Source organism: Anabrus simplex, chromosome 6 (genome assembly GCF_040414725.1).
Source record: "Anabrus simplex isolate iqAnaSimp1 chromosome 6, ASM4041472v1, whole genome shotgun sequence".
In the NCBI taxonomy this organism is placed as follows: Eukaryota; Metazoa; Arthropoda; class Insecta; order Orthoptera; family Tettigoniidae; genus Anabrus; species Anabrus simplex.
The window spans coordinates 60,989,430-61,014,888 of record NC_090270.1 but is presented as its reverse complement, the minus strand read 5'-3'; the positions used below and the strand labels follow the sequence as shown (position 1 = coordinate 61,014,888).

General features: G+C 38.3%; 1 protein-coding gene across 1 annotated transcript in view; it reads left to right on the top strand.

The window, feature by feature from the left end:
- Window positions 1–24,600, top strand: part of LOC137501282 (Golgi integral membrane protein 4-like) — a 125,959-nt gene extending 101,359 nt beyond the window's left edge. Inside the window, exon 5 of the mRNA XM_068228225.1 lies at window positions 24,256–24,600. Coding sequence (XP_068084326.1) covers window positions 24,256–24,600 — 345 coding nt within the window. The remainder of the gene's footprint in view (window positions 1–24,255) is intronic.
- Window positions 24,601–25,459: the final 859 nt, after the last annotated feature.

The following is a 25,459-nucleotide window of genomic DNA, read 5'->3' as shown; positions in this document are numbered from 1 at the left end:
TGCAATCCAACACCTGGTTTCTGAATCTCTGCCTAATCATAATGAAGTCTATTTGATACCTTCCAGTGTCTCCAGGTCTCGTCCACGTATACAGCTGTCATTTGTGGTGTTTGAACCAAGGCAAGGACTAAATTATGATCAGTGCAAAATTCAACTAGCCGACTTCCTCTTTCGTTCCTTTGTCCCAATCCAAATTCTCCTACTGTACCACCTTCTCTTCCTTGGCCTACCACTGCATTCCCGTCTCCCATCACAATTAGATTCTCGTCACCTTTTACATATTGTATTAAATCTTCTATCTCCTCATATATTCTTTCGATTTCTTCATCATCCGCTGAACGAGTAGGCATATAGACCTGCACTATTGTGGTGGGCATTAGTTTGGTGTCTATCTTGACGACAATAATTCTTTCACTATGCTGGTCGTAGTAGCTTACTCGCTGCCCTATTTTCTTATTCATTATTTAACCAACTCCTGCATTTCCCCTGTTTGATTTTGTGTTGATAATTCGATAGTCGCCTAACCAAAAATCTTGTTCTTCCTGCCAACGTACTTCACTTATACCAACTACATCTAACTTTGGCCTATCCATCTCCCTTTTCAGATTCTCTAACCTACCACAATGATTCAAACTTCTAACATTCCACGCTCCGACTCGCAGAATGTCAGTATCCATCTTCCTAATGATCGTCCCCTCTCGTGTAGTCCCCACCCGGAGATACGAATGGGAGACTAGTTTACCTCCGGAATATTTTACCCGGGAGGAAGCCATCATCAGTACATCATTCATACAGAGAGAGCTGCATGTCCTCGGGAGTTAGTTGCGGCTGTAGTTTCCCGTTGCTTTCAGCCGTGTAGCAGTATCTACACAGCTAAGCCATGTTAAGTATTATTACAAGGCCGTATCAGTCAATCATCTAGACTGCCGCCCTTGCAACTACTGAAAGACTGCTATCCTTCGTTATTCTGGTCTCTCAACAGATACCCATCCGATATGGTTGCATCTGCGGCTCGGCTATCTGCATCATTGGGACACGCAAGCCTCCCCACCGCGGCAGGGTCACATGGTTCGCAGAGAATATCCTATCCAAGCGATTTCAAGGTGTCTTTCACTGGTTTTGCAGTGTGAGACGGTGCATTGTTGTGTAACAAGATCCTTTTGCCATGTCTTCTGGCCCATTCCGGTCGTCTTTTGATCAATGCATGATTTAAATTAATCATTTGTTGGCGATAGCGTTGTGCATTAACGGTTTCTCCGGGCTTCAAGAGTTCATAATACACAATATCGCTACCAGATCGCGCACTGTCTTTCACATTGAAATCACCACGATTAAATTGTCTCACATCTTCTAATCGATGGAGCATGTTCAGCCTGACTGTGATGTCATTATGCTTCATAAAAATATCTGCAGTCGCTTAAGTGCAGCCAGTATCCAGTATTCGGGAGATAGTAGGTTCGAACCCCACTGTCGGCAGCCCTGAAAATGGTTTTCCATGGTTTCCCATTTTCACATCAGGCAAATACTGGGGCTGTACCTCAATTAAGGCCACGGCCACTTCCTTCTCACTGCTAGCCCTTTTCTGTCCCATCGTCACCATAAGACCTATCTGTGTCGGTGCGATGTAAAGCAACTAGCTTCATAAAAATTAATTTCATCCTCATCAGCACCCTCACATGGTGAATAAATAGACAGACAATTCTCATCCTAATTCCTCCAACTGCTAAATCTGTCCACAACACATGCTCATATACATGCCTAACAGAAACTATCTTGCATGCTGTCCTACCTCCTTACTTTTTTTCCCCCCCTCTACAATTTGCTTTTCGTCGCACCAACACAGATCTTATAGCAACGTTCCCTTTTTGACGCCTGTTAAGAACACTTTATAATCTCGTATCTCTTGCTCATTATCTTCCCTTACTCTATCATTAACTCATCCAGATGCATCTTCTTTGCTGAATCAGCCAGTTATATTTTCTGTCTTTTCTTCTTCTTCTTCTTCTTCTTCTTCTTCTTATTCTTCTTCTTCTTCTTCTTCTTCTTTTATGACCATATAGGATTACTTTAGTCAGTCCGTCGTTCAGGTCTCTTTGAAGGGATTGTTCGGTCTTCGCGGTCCTCCCAGTACTTCTTCAGGCGCTCTGATCTTCGTGCCCTTTCCTCAGTTGAAAATGTACGTGTTGTTGGTTTGTTTTGTGTAAGGGTAAAGCGGAGATTTGTATTCTTGAGTTTTGTATTCAATTTTATCTTATTTGTGGTGTCTTCTGTTGTAAGGCCTATTTCCTTCAGATCCTCTCTTACTTCTCTGATCCATTTACATCCTGTTGTGGTATTTTTTGAGACGAGATTGTGTTGTACTAGTTGTTTCAGAAGTCTCGAATCCTGCATCCTCATGATATGTCCAAAGAATCCCTGTCTCCTCTTACGCATAGTATCCGTAATGGGTTCTAGCTCTTTGTACACGGCTTTGTTAGGTATTAACCACCACTGTCCATCTTTCTGGTATTTTTTGTTGATGCAGGTTCTTCCAATCCTCCTTTCAATTTTCTGAAGTCTGTCAGTCTTTGATTGTTTATTCAGGTAAAAGAGTGTTTCTGATGCATATGTAGCTTCCGGTTTTATAACTGTGTTGTAGTGTTTTATTTTTGTATTTATTGATAAACATTTCTTTTTGTAGATATCCCATGTTAATTTTTGTGCTTTAGCTAATCTATTTGTTCTTACTTGGATTGAGATTTTTTCATTTAAGTTATGTGTTATTACTTCTCCAAGATATTTAAACCGAGTTACTATTTTGATTTTATTACAATTTATGGTGACTTCTTTTAGCTGTGTTGGTTTTTGGGGCATAATTTCTGTTTTTTCAAATGATATTTTGAGGCCAATTTTATTTGCAATGTTTTGAAGTTCTGATATCTGGGTTTTTGCTTCTTTTATGTCCACTGCTAGTAATGCTAAATCGTCAGCAAAACCCAGGCAATTTGTTTTGATTTTTCGGCCAATCTTTATTTTGGGGGGACATTTTCTAAACCATTCCCTCATTACCATTTCTATAGCACAGTTAAATAATAGTGGTGAGAGCCCATCTCCCTGCCGTAGTCCAGTTTTAATTTCAAATTTCTGTCTTTTATATGAATATTAATATTGCTGGCTCCTATTGAATTCCATTTCGATCATTGAGGTGTTTCCAATGAGTCCCTTGCTTGTCAAATGGATGTGGAACTCCGTTACTCCCATCGCTCTGCAAGGCTTGCTTCAAATATTCTCCGGTCAGTAAATTCTGTGAATAAGATGCTACCCTACCTACACTTAGTCCCAGTGAGAATGTCTCATCTAACAGGTTTTGAACCATCGATGGATTGTATAATCCAAGCTGCGTGAGCAAAAGGAGGGCTGGAAGTCATATGTCTGAGATGCTGACTCATATTCCTACGCCATGTACTTTATCTCTAAATCACTAAAAAGCGAGTTTAGCCATTGTCACCTTCGTCTCCCTTGGTTTCTCTTATCCCTCATGGTCGAGTCCATTATTTTCCTAAATAACCTATCTTCTATTATTCCCCTCACATGACCCCACTACCGGAACTGGTTTATGCATACAGCTTTACCTTTGGAGTCCATTCCCAACTTAGCCTTTATCTCCTTGTTACTAGCACCCTCCTTCAATTGTTCCCACCTATTTGTACTAGCAGTTGTTTTTTTATTAGATATATGAACTAAATTATTATTCTTGCTGCTGAGAGGACATTGTCCCATACGAGATTCATGAGTCATGCCTGTCGGTTATCTGAAAAGTTTAAACATATGCCACATAAACGTGCAAACTGTTTGTGATAATTTCAATATACGTAATTGGTCCATTATTTGAAATGATAAATCTTCCAGCTAACTCAACTAAATTTATTCATTCAGGACAAATATTTCAAGTTCCATATAAGGATAGGAGTCAATATCATCTGATGGCCTAGCAGTTATTAAATTTTGTAAAAGAGACTTAGTCTCTCATATTGTATTAGTATTACCTGTGGCTCCGAGTAGCCTGTGCAGTGGCCTCCACTGCATGCACTATATGTAAGTCTTGGTAGATGTGCTAGTTACCAACTGATGAGCCCAAATTGTCAGCTGGGGTGAAACGCTAACAACCAAGAATGAGTTAACTGGAAAATTTATCATTTCCAATAACGGACCAGTTATATTGGAATTATGAATTCGCTCATTCAGGACAAATATTTCAAGTTTCATATTGGAATCGAAATCTATATCAACTGTCCTTGATTCTATTTGTAGAGGTCTGGATTTAAAAAAAACCCTATTTGTGGAGATTTTGTTGGCTTGACTTAGAATTACAAAGGTTCAAATTGTTAAAATTCAAATTCATCATTAGGGTTTGGAAGTTTATGATCTAAAGAAGTACAAAATATGCAAGCAAATATGCCCTAAAAACTAGCTAAATATGACTTTTAAAAAAAGGGTAAAATATTACTTAAGCATTTTAGGGATAGGTAGTAAGTATTGGAATATTATTAACACTGAATGTACCAAAAAGTTATTAGGGATAATATAGTAGACACAATTAATGTGTGCTGGGCTGAGTGACTCAGATGGTTGAGGCGCTGGCCTTTTGACCCCAACTTGGCAGGTTCGATCCTGGCTCAGTCCGGTTTTATTTGAAGGTGCTCAAATACATCAGCCTCATGTGGGTAGATTTACTGGGGCGTAAAAGAACTCCTGCGGGACAAAATTCCAGCACCTCAGCGTCTCCAAAAACTGTAAAAGTAGTTAGTGCGATGTAAAGTAAATAACATTATTATTATTATTATTATTATTATTATTATTATTATTATTATTATTATTATTATTATTATTATTATTATTATTATTATTATTAACATTTAATGTGCAAACTGACAGAGCTACTGTAGGTAGACCTACATTAGCATAGCCCGGAAGTACAGTTCTCCTAAAGAAGGACCAAAAATAAAGTATTAGCATGCTTTTTGGTATCTGTCGGCGTATGTTCAGGACAGCATCACGTTCTCGGCATCATGTCTTCTAAACCTGCTACCTATCTGTTTTAGAAAAAGAAAGAAAAATCCATTTTGAAATCCTATCTATTGAAACGTGATGTCGGTAACATCTACCTTATTTAAAACAATGCCTCAATTTAAACAAAAATGTTGAAAATATAACCAAATATGACCTTATATCAATAATCATCATCATCATCATCATTTAACCATCTCTAATTTCCTGGGTGTGGCGCAAGAGCACTCTCCACTTGTGTCTATGCAAGTACACTTCTTCTTATTCTTCTTTTTCTTCAACTTTATGAAATTCCACTCCTCTTCATTGCAGATCATCTTTTATTCGGGAGATCCATCGTGTCCCTGGTCTGCCCCTAGGTCACTTTTCCTCCGCATCTTTGTCAAACCATTTTTTTGCTACCCTCTTCAGATCCATCCTCTTCAAATGACCAAACCAAACTTGATGTTGCTAGAATTTCGTTGAGTGGTTTCACTTGGATGTTTTTGCAGATTTTTTCATTCTGGATCTTATCTTGTCTCATTTTCTGCAGCATTGACCTCAGGAATTACATTTCTGCAGCTCAGAGTCTGCTGTTATCCCTTCTGTTGATGGTGCAAGTTTCCAAACCGTATGTTGTTATTGGTACAAGGTAGGCCTGATACAAAGTTTTCTTAGATATTAAAGGAATTTGGCTGTCCCAGAGGAGGTTCCTAACTTGATGGTAAAATGAGCTTGTTTCTGAATCCTATTGGTGATTTCATCTGAGCAGCGGCCATCTCGAGTTCCAATGCTGCCAAGGTATTGGAACTGATCAACTTCTGCTACCTTCTCTCCATCCAGCGTAATATTCATACTTCATCTTTTCCTGCTATCCTTTGTGGCTGCCATCTTCGTACGGCTAATTTTTAGGCCAAAATCCTTAAATCGGTTGTTCCAGGCATCTAGTTTCTGCTGTACTTCATCCTCTGTGCAACCCTAAATCACCATATCGTATGCAAAGGCCAATGCCTTGAAATCAGTACTGACACACTGTTGTTTCACCCTCTTTTGATTTTTGATTTCGTCCATTACAGAGATGAACAGCAGTGACGACAATGCACTGCCTTGTTGCACTCCGTTAGAAGTAACAAACCAATTTGAATATCCACTCCCTATTTCGACACAGCTCTGACAATGGGTATACAGCATTTTAACTTTTTTAATAAGAGAGTCTGGAATGTTTCTTCTTGTTAGACAATCCCAGATCTTGTCCCTAGGCACGCTGTCATAAGCCTTTTCGAGATCCAAGAAGACAAAGATTATATCCCTTTCTCCCAGTATTTCTCTATAATCATCTTTACAGCAAAGATGAGGTCAGTGATTGTTCTATCACCCCTAAACCTGCATTGTTCTTCTTCTAGCTGAGATTCAATGATGTTCCTGAACCATTTATCAATAATTTTCTCCATAATCTTTAATCCAGGAGATAGGAGTGTGATTCTTTTATAGTTGCTATATTTATAATCCTCTTTGCCCAATCTTATATCAATAAAACGACCAAAATATGACCAAATTAAAAAATGGTTAAAACATGCATTTATATGCAACATACATTTGCTTTAAATGGGGCAGGGACCCATCATTCACAGTTATTTTTCAGATTTTGGGTAAAGTGAGCTCAGAAAATAAATATGATTTTTCCTTAACATCCAAACCTTATTCATCATCATCATCATCTGTTTCCCTTGTCCAGCTTTTGCTGGGTTGGGATGTTTGTGGCACGTTTTCAACTTCCTCTGTCCAATCACCATCGTTCCTCCTTAACTGTGTTCCAATCCAGGTTTCTTCGAATTATACTGTTCTTTTTCAGTATCACCACCTGAGTCTGGGTCCTCCCTCTTGCCCTCCCACCTTCTGTCTGGGTTTCCATCATCCCCTTTGTCATCCTTCCCTCTTCCATCACTGTAACATGTCCAAACCATGTAAGTTTATCTCTCCCCATTCCATTTAGTCCTTCTGGGTTGGAGTATTTCAGTTGCCTTGACAAAGAATATGGCAATGTGTTTGAAATGTTGGCAAAATATACGTAAGGTACTTAAAGCAACAACACAGTTCAGTCCGTAAGAAGACTAAATAGCTGGGCTGAGTGGCTCAGACGGTTCAGGCGTTGGCCTTCTGACCCCAGCTTGGCAGGTTCGATCCTGGCTTAGTCCAGTAGTATTTGAAGGTGCTCATATATGTCAGCCTCGTGTCGGTAGATTTACTGGCATGGAAAAGAATTCCAGCAGGACTAAATTCCGGCACCTCGGCATCTCCAAAAACCGAAAAGTAGTTATTGGGACGTAAAGCAAATAACATTATTATTATTAAGAACTAAATAAAGCTTTACCTTCAGCTCCTTTCCCCATATTTTACCTTTGTCTCCTTCACAATTTCATCCGTAAACATACAGAATAACAGTAGTGACAGCACACTTCCTTGTCATAGTCTAGTTTTATTCCAAAACCACTCTGTCCTCCCCACATGTGTGTGGACACTGTTGTCACAATGTTTGTACATTTCATGCACATATTCTACCATTTGTTTTTCTAATCATGTCCATTGTATTACTTTCCATACCTTTGCTCTTGGGTTAGGGTTACCAACTGAAAATTTCCAAATGCAGGACATTGCTTAGCAAAAAGCAGGACATTTAAGAAAAATGCCTGTCAATTTCAATCAATAACAAAATTATACATATATTACACACAACTTTTTACGAAAGGAAATACCTTACTTAATGATCAGTCCTTGCTGCAGTTCATTTCCTTGAAGCTGTATTTTTCAACAGAACCTACTTTTGAAAGAAGACGCGAGTTATTTTCTTGAAGTAAATATTTATAAAATTCTTCACACGACACATCTTTGAAATTGAACTTCACAAGTAACATTCCTTTCACTGATTCTACCAACAAACGGTTCCTTTCCTTTGTCCATTGAGCATTTATGAATGAAAACACACGTTCAGTGGAGGCATTGCTGCTGGTATGGCAAAGAAAACTGGCAAATGTTCAAAAGTTCAGAAAATACCTCAATGTTCTGGCACTTATTAAAAAAAACAGACCATTGTTGGTCTAGTGTTGTATCTTTATCCAAAGTTGAAGTTTTAGAATAAGCCCTTACGTTGCAGAACTGGTCGAATAATTTTGAATCATCTGTTTCTACACCTTTTGACTGTAAGTACTGAATACATGGTACAACATCATCAAAGCTGAGGTCTTTAATGTTTTGAAGTTTCAACCATTTGAAACACTTGAATTCCTCTATAGGATGCATCCATTTATCCAAGTACTCAGTGCAGGTTTCATAGAAACAAGATACATTCTCCATAAACACTTTGCATTCTTTATCCAAAGCATCTTCTGAAAATGTATTTTAACATCTGTCTGACTTTGAGGGGAATTAATTGACCTTCAAGTCTGCCTTTCAATGAAGATTGGACAGATTCACTTCTACAACTGAATTATGTTCTTTCTTAAGTGACAAAATTTTATAGTGAAAAATGTGCATGGCTGAGGAAAGAAGCAAAAGATAGAGCTCTGAAAAGTCATTTTCAAGGAAGTTTCTAATTGATGAAGGCACTGACTTCCTATCCTGAGAAAGAAAGTAGGATTTCAGAGCTGGGAACAATTGCAGGATTCTTTCAACTGCTGGATACAATTTTAACCACCTAGTCTTAGAATGATTTAAAAGCTGCAGGTAATTTACATCAACAAATTCACAAAAGTCTTTCAGTTCCTGAGTGCGCACTGGGTATGTATGAAAGAAGTTGAAAATTTTCATCACCACAGACTCAATATCAACAGGAAGAGCATCAGCTCCATGTTGCAAACAGTTATGTAGAATGTGAGCAGGACATCCAACACCTACTATGTTTTCATTCAAGTCTTTTTTGAGAGCAGAATACATTCTTCCCTTCCCTGCGTGCAAGGCCGCCAAAATTAACATTGGCATTGTCTCCAGAAAATGCAATGCATCTAGAAGTGATTTTATGCTTTTTGAGAGTATCTGAAATATAGGAGGAAATACATTCAGAACTTTCATTTGGACATGTTTGTAAATCAAGAACTTTTATCTGAATGGCATTATTTTTGTAATCAAAGAATTGGATGACAATTGGAAACAACTGTAGTGCACCATGATTGCTTGCGTCTGTTCCTAGGCCAAAAAATGGAACTTTATTGTTAAGAGTTTCAATTATAATATCTGTCGAGTGAGGAGCAATAACATTATTTATTATGGCTTCTGTTTTAGTTCTTGCACAGGTCAGTTTCTGTGCTACTTCAGAACTTAAGAACATACTCTTATTCAATTTAGCTGTGCAGTCCATTGATTTGTACAACTGGTGATGGAAAACTGTATGAAATGACATTGTAGCTTCTGCGGCTTGAACATTTTTATCATCTGGTGAATATTTGGGAGTGACAAATGATAACATTGAACATGATATTGACCTAGTTCTCACCGTCTTTTTGTGTTTTTCACTGTTAACGTGTCTTTCCAAGTCACCAACACCTTTGTATCCGACATTAACATAACTATCACACACTGCACATTTCGCTTCACTTTCACTGTGTCCGTGAGTAAAGCAAGGATACTTATGTTTTAGTTTATCCAAAAATTTCTACTGTCTTTTTTTTAGATTCACTCCTTTCAGGTTGCAAAGATGACATACCAGTACGTAATAGGATGCAATGAGATTAATATTTCACTCCACTTGCTGCATACTCGCACTATAATTTATGGCGACAACCAGATAACCAAACACGATAGCTGTAAATCATATGGCAAGCACATGTAAACTGTAGCTCTCGACACTTCCGGTTTCTCTCAACATAAACGTGGAAATGAAGCGTGTTGATTGGTTGATTGATGCCTGGACTTCGAGTTCAATATATCGAATATTAGTATTACTTATTTCCACCCTCGGAAGTAGCGCCCTGAGCACATGGAGTTGATTTACGATACAATAACATGTTGTCTTCAGCCTAAAACCTAAGTGAGCAATCTTGTAACGAAAAATGCCGGACAGTGTCGATAAATTAGAAATGCCAGCCGGACACAACCAAAATGATCGAAAAGCAGGACATGTCCAGCAAAAGCCGGACGGTTGGTAACCCTATCTTGGGTACACTATTTTAAGTTTTTTCTAAATCACCATATATATTCTGTATTCCCGAAGATTTTATTTTTAACTGCCTCATACTGAAGACGGGGTCTGGTGATGATCTTATATTTTGAAAGCCATATTGTTCTGCTGGTAACTGTCCTTCCACCCCCCCCTTTTTTTTTTTTCCTCATTCTCTTTTCTAGTACCCTTTCAAATATTTTTGCTACCTGAGATAAGAGTGTGATTCCTCGATAATTATCACGTATCTTCTTGTCCTCCTCCTTAAATAAACCTTCCATCTTTTCCTTATCTCCTTTACTCCATTCATTTGGTACCAATTTTCCTGTCCAAATACATCTAAATGGCGTATACAGCCATTGTAGACCAATGGGTCCTACTGCTTTTATCACTTCCACACACAGTTCATCCAGTCCTGCTGCTTTTCCCACTTTCATTCGTTTGACAGCAGTTTATACCTCTTCCTTTGGGATTTTGCTCTCGGATTCTGTCTCCTCACACTCTACCTCTATCATCTTGTGTACAGCCATTTTCACATTTAGGAGTTCATCAAAGTAATCCGTCCATCTTTTCGTTATCTTCTCTGGTTATGTTATCTGTCCTTTTTTCCCCTTTCACCTGCTTTGTGTAGACCATTTATTTTGTCTTCCTTCTTACAAGTCCATATAGCATTCTTTTACTGCTGTACACATCCTTTTCCAACTCTCATGTAAATCCTTTCCAGCTTTTCTTATTTTCTTCACCTACTACTTTCTTGCACCTTCTTTTCATTTCCTGATACTTTTTTCTACTTTCTTCTATTTTCTCCCTATTCTATACTTGCTATGCTTTCTTCTCTCTCTTTCCACCATGGGGTCTCTAACTTTACTCTTTTAGCCATTCTGCTGTAACTGGTCTCTGCAAAGCTTACTTGAACATGTCCTCATTCCACTTCCTCCACCTCAGTTCTGGGTACCTGTTGTTTCAATTTATATTGGAATTTTTCTTTTACTTCCATCTCTTTTAATTTCCATGCCAGTACTTGAATTTTCTTTGCTCTTATTTATTTCATTTTCACTATATTTCATACTTTCAGTTTTGCTACCACTACTCAGTGATCTCTATCAAAGGCTACTTTTTGCAAGGCTGTTACATATAACAGCTGTTTATGATTTGCTCTTTCCATCAAGAAGTAATCAATTACTGTCTTTTTCGTTCCGTTTCCCCATCCGTATCTTGTAACCTTTCTACTATTCTATTCCAGATGTTCAGATTGTCAGAATTTAAATCATGAAAGTTAAATTTTTGTTGGACACCGTTTAAAAAAAAAAAAAAAAAGTTTTATTTTTCTTTGAATTGTCAGGAGTTTTAAGTGGTGAATAAAACTTCAAATTACATAGATTTTTCAATTTGTCAAGGTTTTACTATACATATTATTAACCTAGTTGATTTGATATATGTTTCTCCTTTCGGATTACACTTTTGTGGTGAAAGTCTTGGGATAGCAGTATGTGAAGGAAATAGTTGGTGGCAGGTGGTGGTGATTATTGTTTTAAGAGGAAGTACAACTAGGCAACCATCCTTTATATAACACTAATCAGAGAGAAAAAATGGAAGGGATACGACACTTCAGAAAATGAACGTATCGGCCAAAGATAGTCAAGGGCCGCGAAGGGCACGATAATGAAGGACTCCTTAAGGCTCGAGTGCTCTATTACCTTCAGGGTCAGAAAAGAACAAGAGTTGACCAGGGGAGGTTGGATCGGATAGATGAAAGTGAGGAGCCTGGCACAAGTAAGTGGAAGTAATGCCAGGACTCAGCTGAGGGCCCCGTGGTCGCCAACACACGCTTCCAAGTTAAGAGTACTTGGGGCCCCTTTAAGTTGCCTCTTACAACAGGCAGGGTATACCATGAGTGTTATTCTACTGCCCCCACCCACAGGAAGTACCTGGGCTTGTATCAGTTGTGATCTAACATTTTGAAAGTGAGTATAAGCACTGTCTGTGCTGATCATAGCAAGGCAATGTGAATTATTAGTTTTCAAACGGATATCGTAGTGGGGGTCAGAAAATGGCACATTCTGTCGCCAAAGTTGTGCGGACATTTCGAATTTCTGGATCACTGGTGTTGTGTATTGAACCAGGAAAAGATTATGGGGCCAGAGCATGGGAAGGATTTCAGGTAGTGCGCGGTTACTTATTGGAGCAGGTACAGAGAAGGATATTTTTCTCAGGGCGAATAATAGATGGTAACTAAGTTTTTTGACAATATTTATTGATTTTCACGTAAATCACCCTGCGGTTGATTTATCAAGATTAAATTTTCAATCAATCTCTCCAGAATGCAAAATGAAATATAGGCACTGTTATATTCTGAGACATTCACTTGATGTTAAAAATGTATACCAAAATGAATACCAATTTTCCGAGATCTTAAACACCCTACAGTTCTTCTAGGATCTCTTATATAGATTTAAATTCCAAAATAACACTTTGTACATAGAACTTCATTTAACCAAATTTCTAGATTGTGTAGAAATTAAGTCCATCACTTGTGATGCAAACCTACAGTTTTTCTAAGATTTTTAAACATAATATTAACACACACTTCCATTAATAATATGATAGTTCAAATAAATGTTTTCAATCACTTGCTGTAAACTCCTACAGTTCATCTAAACCAATAAGAAAATAAAATAGTACACTTGTTTTACGGAAAGCCCTATAGTTCATCTAAGTGAAATGACTTCAGTTTACCAAATTTAAAGAAAAATCTATGGTTCAAAATAAGACCTGAAGTCTTCTTGAATAACCTCCTACAATTATTAGGAACAGTAGGATTAGAATCCACATGAAGCACTTTTCTTTTGACGAATGTAATACTATGAATGATTGAGTGCTTTGTCTAAAGTCAGTTAGTGTCTAAGTGGAATTACTCACTCAAAAAATATATGAAAAACACTTATATCACCTGTAATCTGCTCATAAGGATTGATGAAGTACTGTCCTGCGGCATGGTGACTGGAACTTTCTGCAGTATGCAGCCAAGACTCGAACTCGACACCAGCAGCGTGACAAGTGTCATCGAATGAAGACACCATGTTATCATCCCTCGTCGTAATCACGATCAATGCCTCGTCGAAACCACGTTTGAAGAAACCACGATTAATCCCACGCCGGAGATGACGTTCTACGTAGTATAAGATTCGCCAAGATTTGCGATGTTCTTTTAAAGAGAAATGTTGAAACACGGAAAGTTCAATTGGCACAATATAATGGGTTGTAGAACTCTTAATTATCGTTAAAAAGTTGTATTATACACTGACATAAGTCTTAATGCACAGTTTGTATACTCACTTTTGTTTTTCGATGTTAAATATGTGACTCAGAATATCACAATCTATGTTACAATCTAATCCATAAGTCAAGTTAATGCAGTAATGACCTACAGTCGTTTTCAAAATGGAAAGCACAGTCTTTCACTCACAATTTATAGAACATGAATTGAACACTGTCACAGTTCATAACAGTCAATGATTATGTCTTAAATTCACTCGTAGACTAACCATCACAGTCCATGAAATACTTGAGAAAATGCAATTAATATCACTCCTAGAACAGTCTCTTGAATATTAATGTTCATAGATTAAGAGTTTTTATGACTGAATTTGCATCACATGAGTTCGTATGACCAAATATTGCCATAAAATGTCCATAACATTTAGTTAGTTTTTCGTGGTAATAATCAAAAGTTCGAGAAAATACGTGAAAAATAGTCACATTTAGTCCTGTCAATTATCAGATATTCTAGTAGAATGGTATTTTGAACAGTTCACAATCATAATAGTATATGAGAAATGCGTCTCAGAATTAATTAAACTGTCATAAACTGATAGTTCAGTTTATCACGCACCATGTCCTAATATGCTGTCACTGTCAATGACAAAGTTCAAAATTATGAGAGATTGACAAAGTCCACAATACCTTCAACTGGTAAATTAAACACTTGAATTTTCAATTACACTTCAATGCACAGTCTCTATCGTAAATTCACTTGGTTAAGACACTCGTAAATCTTATTCAGTCGAAGAAAATTTTATAACATTTCACACGTCACGACGCGGTTGAAACTTCACTGCGACGACCTCACACAATTCAGAGTTCTAGAGTGTAACTTATGTCTCTCGCGAAGCGCGACAGAGCATAGTGATGTCTAGTCATGATCCATAGAGTTTAAGATACACTGACTATACGCTTGGGTCGTCGACCTATTTATATCCGGTTGGCAGCAGCTCTCTGAGCCAGGCGACAGAGGGGTGGATATATTTCCTGCACTTCAACTCGATATATCTTTGTAACCACTAGGCGGATTGTTCTCAAATTTGCAACGTTGTACTTTTAAAATGTAAGCTACAATTTGGTGTTAGTCTCATTTTTATTGGTCAAGTTGTTGAGAAGTACAAAAATTGTTTCAAGACGTTTTGGCGGGGAGGTGAGATGCATGCAGTGCTGACGTCACTTGACCTTGCCCCACTTATGCTGTCTTCCTCACGCAGTGCAGTATAGACGAGAATGATCTCACGTACAGCTGTTCGTACATCATAACTTAGCCATTCTCTCATGAATAAATATTTTACAACACATATGTGCCAGGGTCTTATGCTTTCCTGGTACAGTATGTATCAGAAAAACTTCACAAAAGGCATTACCACCCACATTGGATGGTGCACTGGCCGACGACAGATACGTAATGGTGGTGATCGGCAGTGCCTGGCTAGAATTGTCTGTGCAAACAATCCATACTGGCTCAAATCATATCTACAGCCACATTGAATGCAGGAGGTACCAGGTGCATTTTCAGCAGTTAATTGCAGCGTTCTCTGGCATCTGTGAGATATGGGAGTAGAAGACTTACCAGAGTGCCCGTGTTAGCATCCCAGCACTGGGCACCGTTTAATTTTTTAAATTTTGTGTGGCTATATCTAGCCGAGTGCAGCCCTTGTAAGGCAGACCCTCCGATGAGGGTGGGCGGCATCTGCCATGTGTAGGTAACTTCGTGTTATTGTGGTGGAGGATAGTGTTATGTATGGTGTGTGAGTTGCAGGGATGTTGGGGACAGCACAAACACCCAGCCCCCGGCCCATTGGAATTAACCAATGAAGGTTAAAATCTCCAGATCGAACACGGGACCCTCTGAACCGAAGGCCAGTACGCTGACCATTCAGCCAATGAGTCGGACACTGGGCACCGTGTCTCACCTTCACACAAGACGTTACTTATTGGACTCTTGACGATTGGTGACGTGATGTGCTCCAGTAGGTCACGGTTCCAGTTATTTCGAGCCGATGGTAAGATTTGGGTGTGGTGCAGGCCCCATTAAGCCATGGACCTGTGTAGTCAATAAAACACCGTGCAGACTGTGGTGGCTCCGTAATTGTGTGGTGTGTGTTTAAGTGGTATGGACTGAATCTGCTGGTCCACCTGAACAGGTCATTAGCATGTGGTGCTACGTGCTTACAGTCCCCCACAGCGATTGGATGTTCCAGCAGGATAATTGCACTGTGTTCTCCAAAAGTGGTTGGAGCAGTATTCCGTAGAGCATCAACTACTGCTGTGGCTGCCAGGCTGAGTGGCTCAGACGGTTGAGGCGCTGGCCTTTTGACCCCAACTTGGCAGGTTCGATCCTGGCTCAGTCCAGTGTATGAAGGTGCTCAAATACGTCAGCCTCCTGTTGGTAGATTTACTGGTACATAATAGAACTCCTGTGGGACTAAATTCCGGTACTTCGGCATCTCCAAAGTCCGTAAAAGTAGTTAGTGGGACGTAAAACAAATAACATTATTATTACTGCAGTGGCCACCTTGTTTGTGTTACAATACAAATCACACCGAGTATTTAGGGTGTTGTGGTGCTGGATTTGAAACTGGTGCGCTGTGAGGAACGTTTCAGTTTGTGCGAGCAAATTCTGACTGGCAAGCAGGCAGCAGTGCTGATGTTATTGCTCAGACTAATAAATAAAGAAGAGACCGAACAGGAGAAGACAGATTGCCGTCCAATGGTTTATGACACTATACTTCAGCCACATATGGCTACTCTCTATTTTGAATGTGTCTTAAACAGGTGGACTGAAGTAAACTGAGAGGTCTCACCTCAGGACGTGCCCATCGGCTAAGAGAATAGCATTCTCTTCCTGAGACTTCGTCTTTACCTGCAGACTACTTTCATACATCTAGAACTAAAACTGACAGTAATATTCTCGCAGAATACTTTCCTTCAGAGTCTCTGTCTTCTTCTTTGTCTTCTCCTCAACCCGAAGGTTGGCGGACAGCATAATCTTCTCCCAATGACTTCCGCTCTTGAGCCAAGTGTTTAATTAGCTGGTAGGGGCGCCTTCTTTTTATACCATCTAGAATTTCTGTTCTTGGTCGACCTTTTTGGTCTCCCACTTTTCCTTCGATCAGTGAGATACACCAGGATGAATGACACAATAGATAACCAACTCAGCTGTTCCGTTGATTTTCAATAGGCCGGGCTGAGTGGCTCAGACGGTTAAGGCGCTGGCCTTCTGACCCCAACTTGGCAGGTTTGATCCTGGCTCAGTCCGGTGATATTTGAAGGTGCTCAAATACGTCAGCCTCGTGTCGGTAGATTTACTGGCACGTAAAAGAACTCCTGCGGGACTAAATTCCGGCACCTCGGCGTCTCCGAAAACCGTAAAAGAGTAGTTAGTGGGACGTAAAACAAATAACATTATTATTATTATTATGATTTTCAATAGTTGGTAACAATGAGCGTTTCTTTTCCACTCTATTCAAAACTTCATGATTTGTTATCTTAATTGTCCATGGTATTCGTAGGATTCAATGCCAACACCACATTCCAAAAGCTCTTTTTCTTGCCTTGTCCCTCTTCAACAAATTTCAGGTTTCTGAGGTAACCTGTTCTGCAACAGAACAAGTTGCAATGCTCCAAACGAAGCTGGTATAGATTCTGATCATAATGTGATAGTAATGACATCCCAGTTGCAACTAAAAAAACAGAGAATGCAGAGGCATGCAGCAAAGTGCTACTTGAATAAATTAAAATATGATGTTGAAACTACTGAGAAAATATGAACAGAGGTAATATTGAGAAAGCATTTTCAGAAGTACACAAACAGTTTGGCAAGAAGATAAAACTTCTGAATATAATAAGAAGCAGAACTGGGTATGTAATAATCAACAAGAATGAAGCAGCTGAAAGATGGAAAGAATATGTTGAGAATCTATATGAAGGCCATTTAGATGAGACCTTGCTAAAAATGCAATAGTACAAGATGAAATCAGACCACCAATATTCAAGGAAGAATTTTATAAAGCCTTGAAAGAACTAAAACAAAGAAAAGCACCAGGGCCAGACTTAATTCCAGGAGAAAATTTTCAAGCTCTTGTTCTACTGTAGCTGTTATCTGTTTTCTAATGTTTTTTCATTTTTCTCCAACACTGTGACCTAATATCTTCACTGGGTGAATTCTGACCTTAGTTTCTTCCTTAAACTTTCCAATAGCTTCAACATCTTATTTTACTTTATTCAGGTTCTACTTTGCTGCATGCCTCTGCATTCTCCGTGTTTTAAAAGTTGCAATTGAGATGTTATTACTACCAGATTATGATCAGAATCTATATCAGTTCCTGGGTAACTCTTGCTTGATTTTACTTGATTGCGATAGCGTTCTCTTACCAAAATATAATCTAGTTGATACCTATCACCATTTCCTGGCACGGTCCATGTTTTTCGTCTTCTTTTAGTTTGTTGAAACAGGGTGGTAGTAATTACGAGAGAATGGCTTCGGCAGAAATCGACTACTGTGTCACCTCTCTTGTTACGTGAACCAAGACCAAAGTCTCCCACCATTGAATCCTCTTTCCCTTCTCCTACCACTGCATTCATGTCTCCTAGAATCATCAGATTGTCTGCATCTTTTACCTTCATTAACATCTCTTCAATTTGGTCGTACATCTGACCTACTTAATCATCTGTTTATGTGGCATGTATAACTGAATCAGAACAGTATCCTTAGGCTTTGTATTTAACTTGATAAGTAATATCCTTTCATTATACTGGACACCTGTTGTCCTAATTCCTTTGTCAATATAAACCCAACTCCTCCAGTTTCATCTGAGCAGCCTGAGTACAAAATGCTAAAATCTCCACTCCGAAAGTCTCTGCTGCCTGGCCATCTCACCACACTGATTCCTATAACATCCATTTCTATCCGTTCCATTTCTTTCTTCAGATTCTCTAGCTTCCCGGCCATCTTTTATGATCTCACATTCCATGTTCCTATTCTAACTGGGTGGCCCATTTGTTGTCGATTCTTCTCAAGTATCCCTCTCCAGAGATCCGAGCAGGGCGCTAATCCGGAATATTTTACTATTGAAGACATCATCATGCTGTTTGTTCAATGGATATCCTGTGGATCTTTAATGCAGTAGTTTTCCTTTGCTTTCTGCATCCTATGCCGTTGACCATCAAGTGGCAGTTCCGCCTTTAGGAGTGGTTTCCTACTCCCAGGACAAGAGGGTGCCCTAGACCTCTACCCGCTCATCCGCCCTCCAAGGAGGTCGTTGGCACTTTGTAGATTGGGAGCACTTATACCAGTGGTCACTCGGTTTGATTATTTATGTATTGGCACTTTTGTACAAATGGTTTGCCAACCAGTAAACACTCCTCCTTTCTCGTTCTGGACTTGGGACCGGATAACAGCCCGCTCGCAACAGCCAGCCTTTGTGATATTAAGTTATTAGAGGGAGAAGCGGTAGGAGGTGCTTTTTGATGCATCAAAGTGCAGCATGTGCGTGGGTCGCGCTGGGTAGACCACCAAGATGGCTCCCAGCAGTAGGTCAAGATCTGTTGCCTTAGAAATACCTTAATGGAAGAGTGGAGTTATTTATCCAGTTAGTGGTATCTATGGAGACCAAGAAAATTTAGTGAGTGGGTGGTTGTTAGAGCAAGGTTAGCAATCAAAATACAGTCTTAGTAAGTTATGGAGCAATTGTAGCAAAATCCAATATAGAGGCACTTAGGGCAGTAAAATCAAACAAAAATATGCCTTCAAATCAATTAAAATAAGCTGTAGACTCTTAAGATAACACGTTCACACAACCACCACAAAATAAATGCACAAATACTCCCTGATACCCACTAACACCACACAAAACGTGAGAAAAGATTTTAAGATCGGAGAGCTCCACTAGACATGATATCTTCCAGTGAGTAAAATTCATAAAAACAGAGACTCTGTACTATACTACAAAACAGACCCTTGTTCTTCAGTTTTGTATCCTGGCAATGCAGAATTTTGTAAATTTTATTATCTGACAGAAGTATTTCAAGACAGCGATTTGTATCCAACTTGTAAAATTATAGAAATTGAATTTGTATCTAAAGATTGTTCATATTATACTTTTTATATTTTGTTCACAAGATGGAGGATATGGTGGAGATAGGATCCAGCATCTGCAGATGGGGAGCTGTAGGTAGCTATCCAAATGGCATGGATCAGTATCTCTCCACAACTGTTTTGTCCACTTGTACATACTTGCCACAATAAGTGGCTGCACTACACCATGCTAGAGGAGAGTGAATATGATGCTAGACTTCTGTTCTATGACATTTGCCATGTCACCATTTCGTTGTTGCATCTAGAAAAACCGCTATGTGATAATATTTCAGCTTAGAACTCTGACTAGAAAGGTTCTGTCACCTAAGGTTCAGTCTTCTTCTTTTTTTTCTATCGCTTTTCCCACACCAGTGAGGTCGTGGGTGCGAACTGCGTCACACAATTGGGTGTGGCCCTGTTTTATGGCTGAATACCCTTCCTGACACCAACCTTATATGGAGAGATGTAATCACTATTGCGTGTTTCTGTGGTGGTTGGTAGTGTGGTGCATTGTCTGAATATGAAGAGGAGATTGTTGGGGCAGACAAAAATACCCAGTCCCCAAGCCAGAAGAATTAGGTAATCAGAAACAGTTAACATCTCCAACCCGGCTGGGAATCGAACCTGGGACCCTCTGAGCTGAAGGGCAGTACACTGACCATTCAGCCAATGAGTCAGTCACCTAAGCTTCGGTATTGCATGAACTATATCAATAAATTTTCATTCTAAATGACACCCATACTGCGGATCAGTACAGTATTTCTCCCCTCACATAACGGTATTTCGAGGTGCAGCGACAATATATTCCCATTTAAAGATAAAAATTTCATTGTTCCGTATTGAAAGTATTAACGTTAAAAATTAAATAATTGAAAAAGAGGTTCAACCTATTCAATACATAAAAGAAAGAAATGTAGTGATTACATTCTTATTTAATAGTAACTATAAATGGGACCGGTTTCGACCCTAGTCCAGGTCATCGTCAGCCGTAAAAACATGTAAAACAATGCATATGAAAAAGAAAAAGAAAAAGAAAAAGATTAAGTGAACTCTGGATCGGTATAAGATGAAACATAAATTAACGATGGGGGTAGAAATTGTGAGTCACTTAAAAGAAAACAGTACGTAATATTAAGAATGGTAGTATGGCACATGCAATGATAGGCGAAGTCTCACAATGTTTATGAATATTGGAGAACGGTCAAATGGGTCAGTTTCCACACTCTGTCAGGCACAAAGTCACAACACTATCAAATAATATATGAAGATCATAATTAACTTGAAGTTGCAGACGAATAGATTTGTAGAAGCAAACCGCCAGCTCCCGGTGATCAGCGCGCCACATTCAAGGTCATGCGCTGCGGTCTCGAACGCCAAAGTAGAATGGAGAATATCCTGAAGGTCCAGTATTTGTCTCGGTAGCGGGAAGTTAAGTACGTATATATAGAAATATACAACGCAAATCAGTATAATTGAATGAGTACTTGTGCTCCTGCTAAGTTCTTGGAAAACAGTTGACTTGAAAAAACAATTGTAAAGAGAAAAAATATAGTAAAAAGCGCAATATCAGAAAACAAATGAAAACTTATATGCACAGTGCGCTATTTTTTAAACTGAAAAAATTTTAGGTCATGATTGAAGTAGTCGAAGTTGGCGCAAGACAAGAGTTAAAATTTGAAAGAGGAGAACCGAAATGAAGGTCGATGGGTTTTTTTTTTTTTAAATAGAGAAGGTAGAATAAATTAACAGAGGAAGAGTGATAGTGAAATAAGAGAAAGAATAAAAGAAAATGAAGTTAGATGGTATTGAGGAAGGATAAGATAGGGAAATGAAGGAGGGGTAGTTTAGGGTGGGTTAGGAGGGTGGGTTATTGGAGGTAGAAAATGTGGGTGGGAACTTTGTAAGGCATGGAAAATAGAATTGGGGTTTTGGAATTTGGAATTTTTGAGAAGAAGAATTAGGAATTAAAAATAGGAAAGAATTTCCACCAATCAATACTTGTTTATTGCTTATATTAAGCTACAGGACCGGTTTCGACCCCACATACAAGGTCATCTTCAGCTGAACCATGAATACATATTTATATGATGAAGCTTTGATTAAATTGCATTGTCAAGGGAATGTCATATGATGATGTGCATTTAGTCACATACAAATGGGGCATGTCTTAACGTGAATTGGCATATGTCAGTATGTACAATATTGCAACTGTATGATGTCTAAAATATTATGTTGAGGCCCTAAAATTAGTGTATAAAAAATATCTTCACTTAAACTAACTTATATATATATATATATATATATGTACAGGATAAAATACAATATATAAAAAACATTTCGTGCACATGAACAATCGTATCTCACTTGTTGGTTAATTCATCAACTCTCGTATTTAAGTCCAATTTTCAGTTCTACACTCAGCTGCTGTTCTTGGAGTTTAAAAGATATGGTTGTAAAATTGCATGAGTAAAAGATTTAGTCTTCTTGTGGGATAAAACACTTTCCAATTTTAAAAAAGTTGCCAGATGTATGGATAAAATTTGGCTAAAATATGTTCAGCTCTGCTATGTATGTTGCCTTATGTTAGAATCAAATCTTGTTGTCCTGTGGCATCCGTAAAATTGGGTTCAATGTAATGGCTCCTTTCCCATTTGTAGTTGTGCAATGGTGTTATGTTTATTATTGTTGGTGTAGCCGAGTTGCGTTTGACGTGCGATTGCGTTTGACGTGCGAGCTTGTACGTACGTAATGCTCGCACGTCAAACGCAACTCGGCTACACCAACAATAATAAACATAACACCATTGCACAACTACAAATGGGAAAGGAGCCATTACATTGAACCCAATTTTACGGATGCCACAGGACAACAAGATTTGATTCTAACATAAGGCAACATACATAGCAGAGCTGAACATATTTTAGCCAAATTTTATCCATACATCTGGCAACTTTTTTAAAATTGGAAAGTGTTTTATCCCACAAGAAGACTAAATCTTTTACTCATGCAATTTTACAACCATATCTTTTAAACTCCAAGAACAGCAGCTGAGTGTAGAACTGAAAATTGGACTTAAATACGAGAGTTGATGAATTAACCAACAAGTGAGATACGATTGTTCATGTGCACGAAATGTTTTTTATATATTGTATTTTATCCTGTACATATATATATATATATATATAAGTTAGTTTAAGTGAAGATATTTTTTATACACTAATTTTAGGGCCTCAACATAATATTTTAGACATCATACAGTTGCAATATTGTACATACTGACATATGCCAATTCACGTTAAGACATGCCCCATTTGTATGTGACTAAATGCACATCATCATATAACATTCCCTTGACAATGCAATTTAATCAAAGCTTCATCATATAAATATGTATTCATGGTTCAGCTGAAGATGACCTTGTATGTGGGGTCGAAACCGGTCCTGTAGCTTAATATAAGCAATAAACAAGTATTGATTGGTGGAAATTCTTTCCTATTTTTAATTCCTAATTCTTCTTCTCAAAAATTCCAAATTCCAAAACCCCAATTCTATTTTCCATGCCTTACAAAGTTCCCACCCACATTTTCTACCTCCAATAACCCACCCTCCTAACCCACCCTAAACTACCCCTCCTTCATTTCCCTATCTTATCCTTCCTCAATACCATCTAACTTCATTTTCTTTTATTCTTTCTCTTATTTCACTATCACTCTTCCTCTGTTAATTTATTCTACCTTCTCTATTTAAAAAAAAAAAACCCATCGACCTTCATTTCGGTTCTCCTCTTTCAAATTTTAACTCTTGTCTTGCGCCAACTTCGACTACTTCAATCATGACCTAAAATTTTTTCAATTTAAAAAATAGCGCACTGTGCATATAAGTTTTCATTTGTTTTCTGATATTGCACTTTTTACTATATTTTTTCTCTTTACAATTGTTTTTTCAAGTCAACTGTTTTCCAAGAACTTAGCAGGAGCACAAGTACTTATTCAATTATACTGATTTGCGTTGTATATTTCTATATATACGTACTTAACTTCCCGCTACCGAGACAAATACTGGACCTTCAGGATATTCTCCATTCTACTTTGGCGTTCGAGACCGCAGCGCATGACCTTGAATGTGGCGCGCTGATCACCGGGAGCTGGCGGTTTGCTTCTACAAATCTATTCGTCTGCAACTTCAAGTTAATTATGATCTTCATATATTATTTGATAGTGTTGTGACTTTGTGCCTGACAGAGTGTGGAAACTGACCCATTTGACCGTTCTCCAATATTCATAAACATTGTGAGACTTCGCCTATCATTGCGTGTGCCATACTACCATTCTTAATATTACGTACTGTTTTCTTTTAAGTGACTCACAATTTCTACCCCCATCGTTAATTTATGTTTCATCTTATACCGATCCAGAGTTCACTTAATCTTTTTCTTTTTCTTTTTCATATGCATTGTTTTACATGTTTTTACGGCTGACGATGACCTGGACTAGGGTCGAAACCGGTCCCATTTATAGTTACTATTAAATAAGAATGTAATCACTACATTTCTTTCTTTTATGTATTGAATAGGTTGAACCTCTTTTTCAATTATTTAATTTTTAAATATATTCCCATGTTAGTGAAAACACTGTAATTAACTTTTCTTAAATTTGTTAAGTATGATCATTTTCTTTGACAGAAATCACTTATGAGATGTCAAATAGACCTGAATAGACATGCAGAATTGAAGACAGTGAAAGTTTCAAAGCGTCCTGCTACAAAGGAGAAAGGTAAAGTACAGAACATTCCAAGTCCTTCCCCTTCACCAATAGCAGTAATTCCAGAGGAAGTAAATGTCCAAGATTCAAAGGAGAAGTCTAAGCAAGGAGCCAGTGGAAAGGTACCCTCGTCAAGCCCTAACCCTGTAGCTTTCAGTCTGTCATTCACTGCTTTCCAGGATGTAAACTTCGAGCAATTACAGAGTAAGACTGATCAAATGTTAAACAAAAGTCTACAGAACAGTCATTTACAGCAAGCAAAATAATACTTTAATATTAGATATATTGCCAAGGGTCATGGTACTTAGCAACTGTATTGACTTATTTATTATTATAAAATCTTGTTGAATTTCAGTAATAAATGTGCAGGTCAGAAGAATGATGAACGTTTTTATAAAGGATGCTGAAAGCAAGCTTTCAAATTTAGGTTATACCTTAAAATCAAAGTCTATTTTAAATACAATGTAGGCTTTAAAGCTTGATATTCATCTACAAATATTAATTTCATTTGGCAAAACAAATCCATTTAAAGTAAATGTTATACGATAATAGAAAAAGCAAACAGTTTAATAAAAGTAAAGATAATCATTAAACTTTCACTAAATCTAATTAGAAGTGATAGTGCAATATGATCTAATAATTCTTATGAGCATGCATGGTGAAGAACAATCCCTATAATCATCAGATATGGATTTAGTGATTTTTTCCTCTACTGTCAAAACAGTAAAGCCCATGTTGACCATTTGTCATTATTCACCCAATGGCCAAAAGTCATGGGAAGACACTGAATGTGATCTCTAACTAGTTGCTCCTCCGCGAGCCCTCAAAACAGCAGGAATATGGTGAGGCATCGACTCTACAAGGGGTTGGAATTATTCTGGAGGGATCTGGACCCACACATCTTGCACTGTTACCCACAATTGGTCTTGTGTAGTTGGTACAGGGTTCATGGAGAGTACACAAGCATCGACAGCATCCCATAAATGCTCCATTGGATTAAGGTCGGAGGACCTCGAAGGCCAATCCATAGTCGTAACTTCACCGAGTGCTCCTCCAGCCACCTGCGTGCCACCACAGAGTGGTGACATGGCACATTGTCCTGTTGAAACATGGCATCTCCATCAG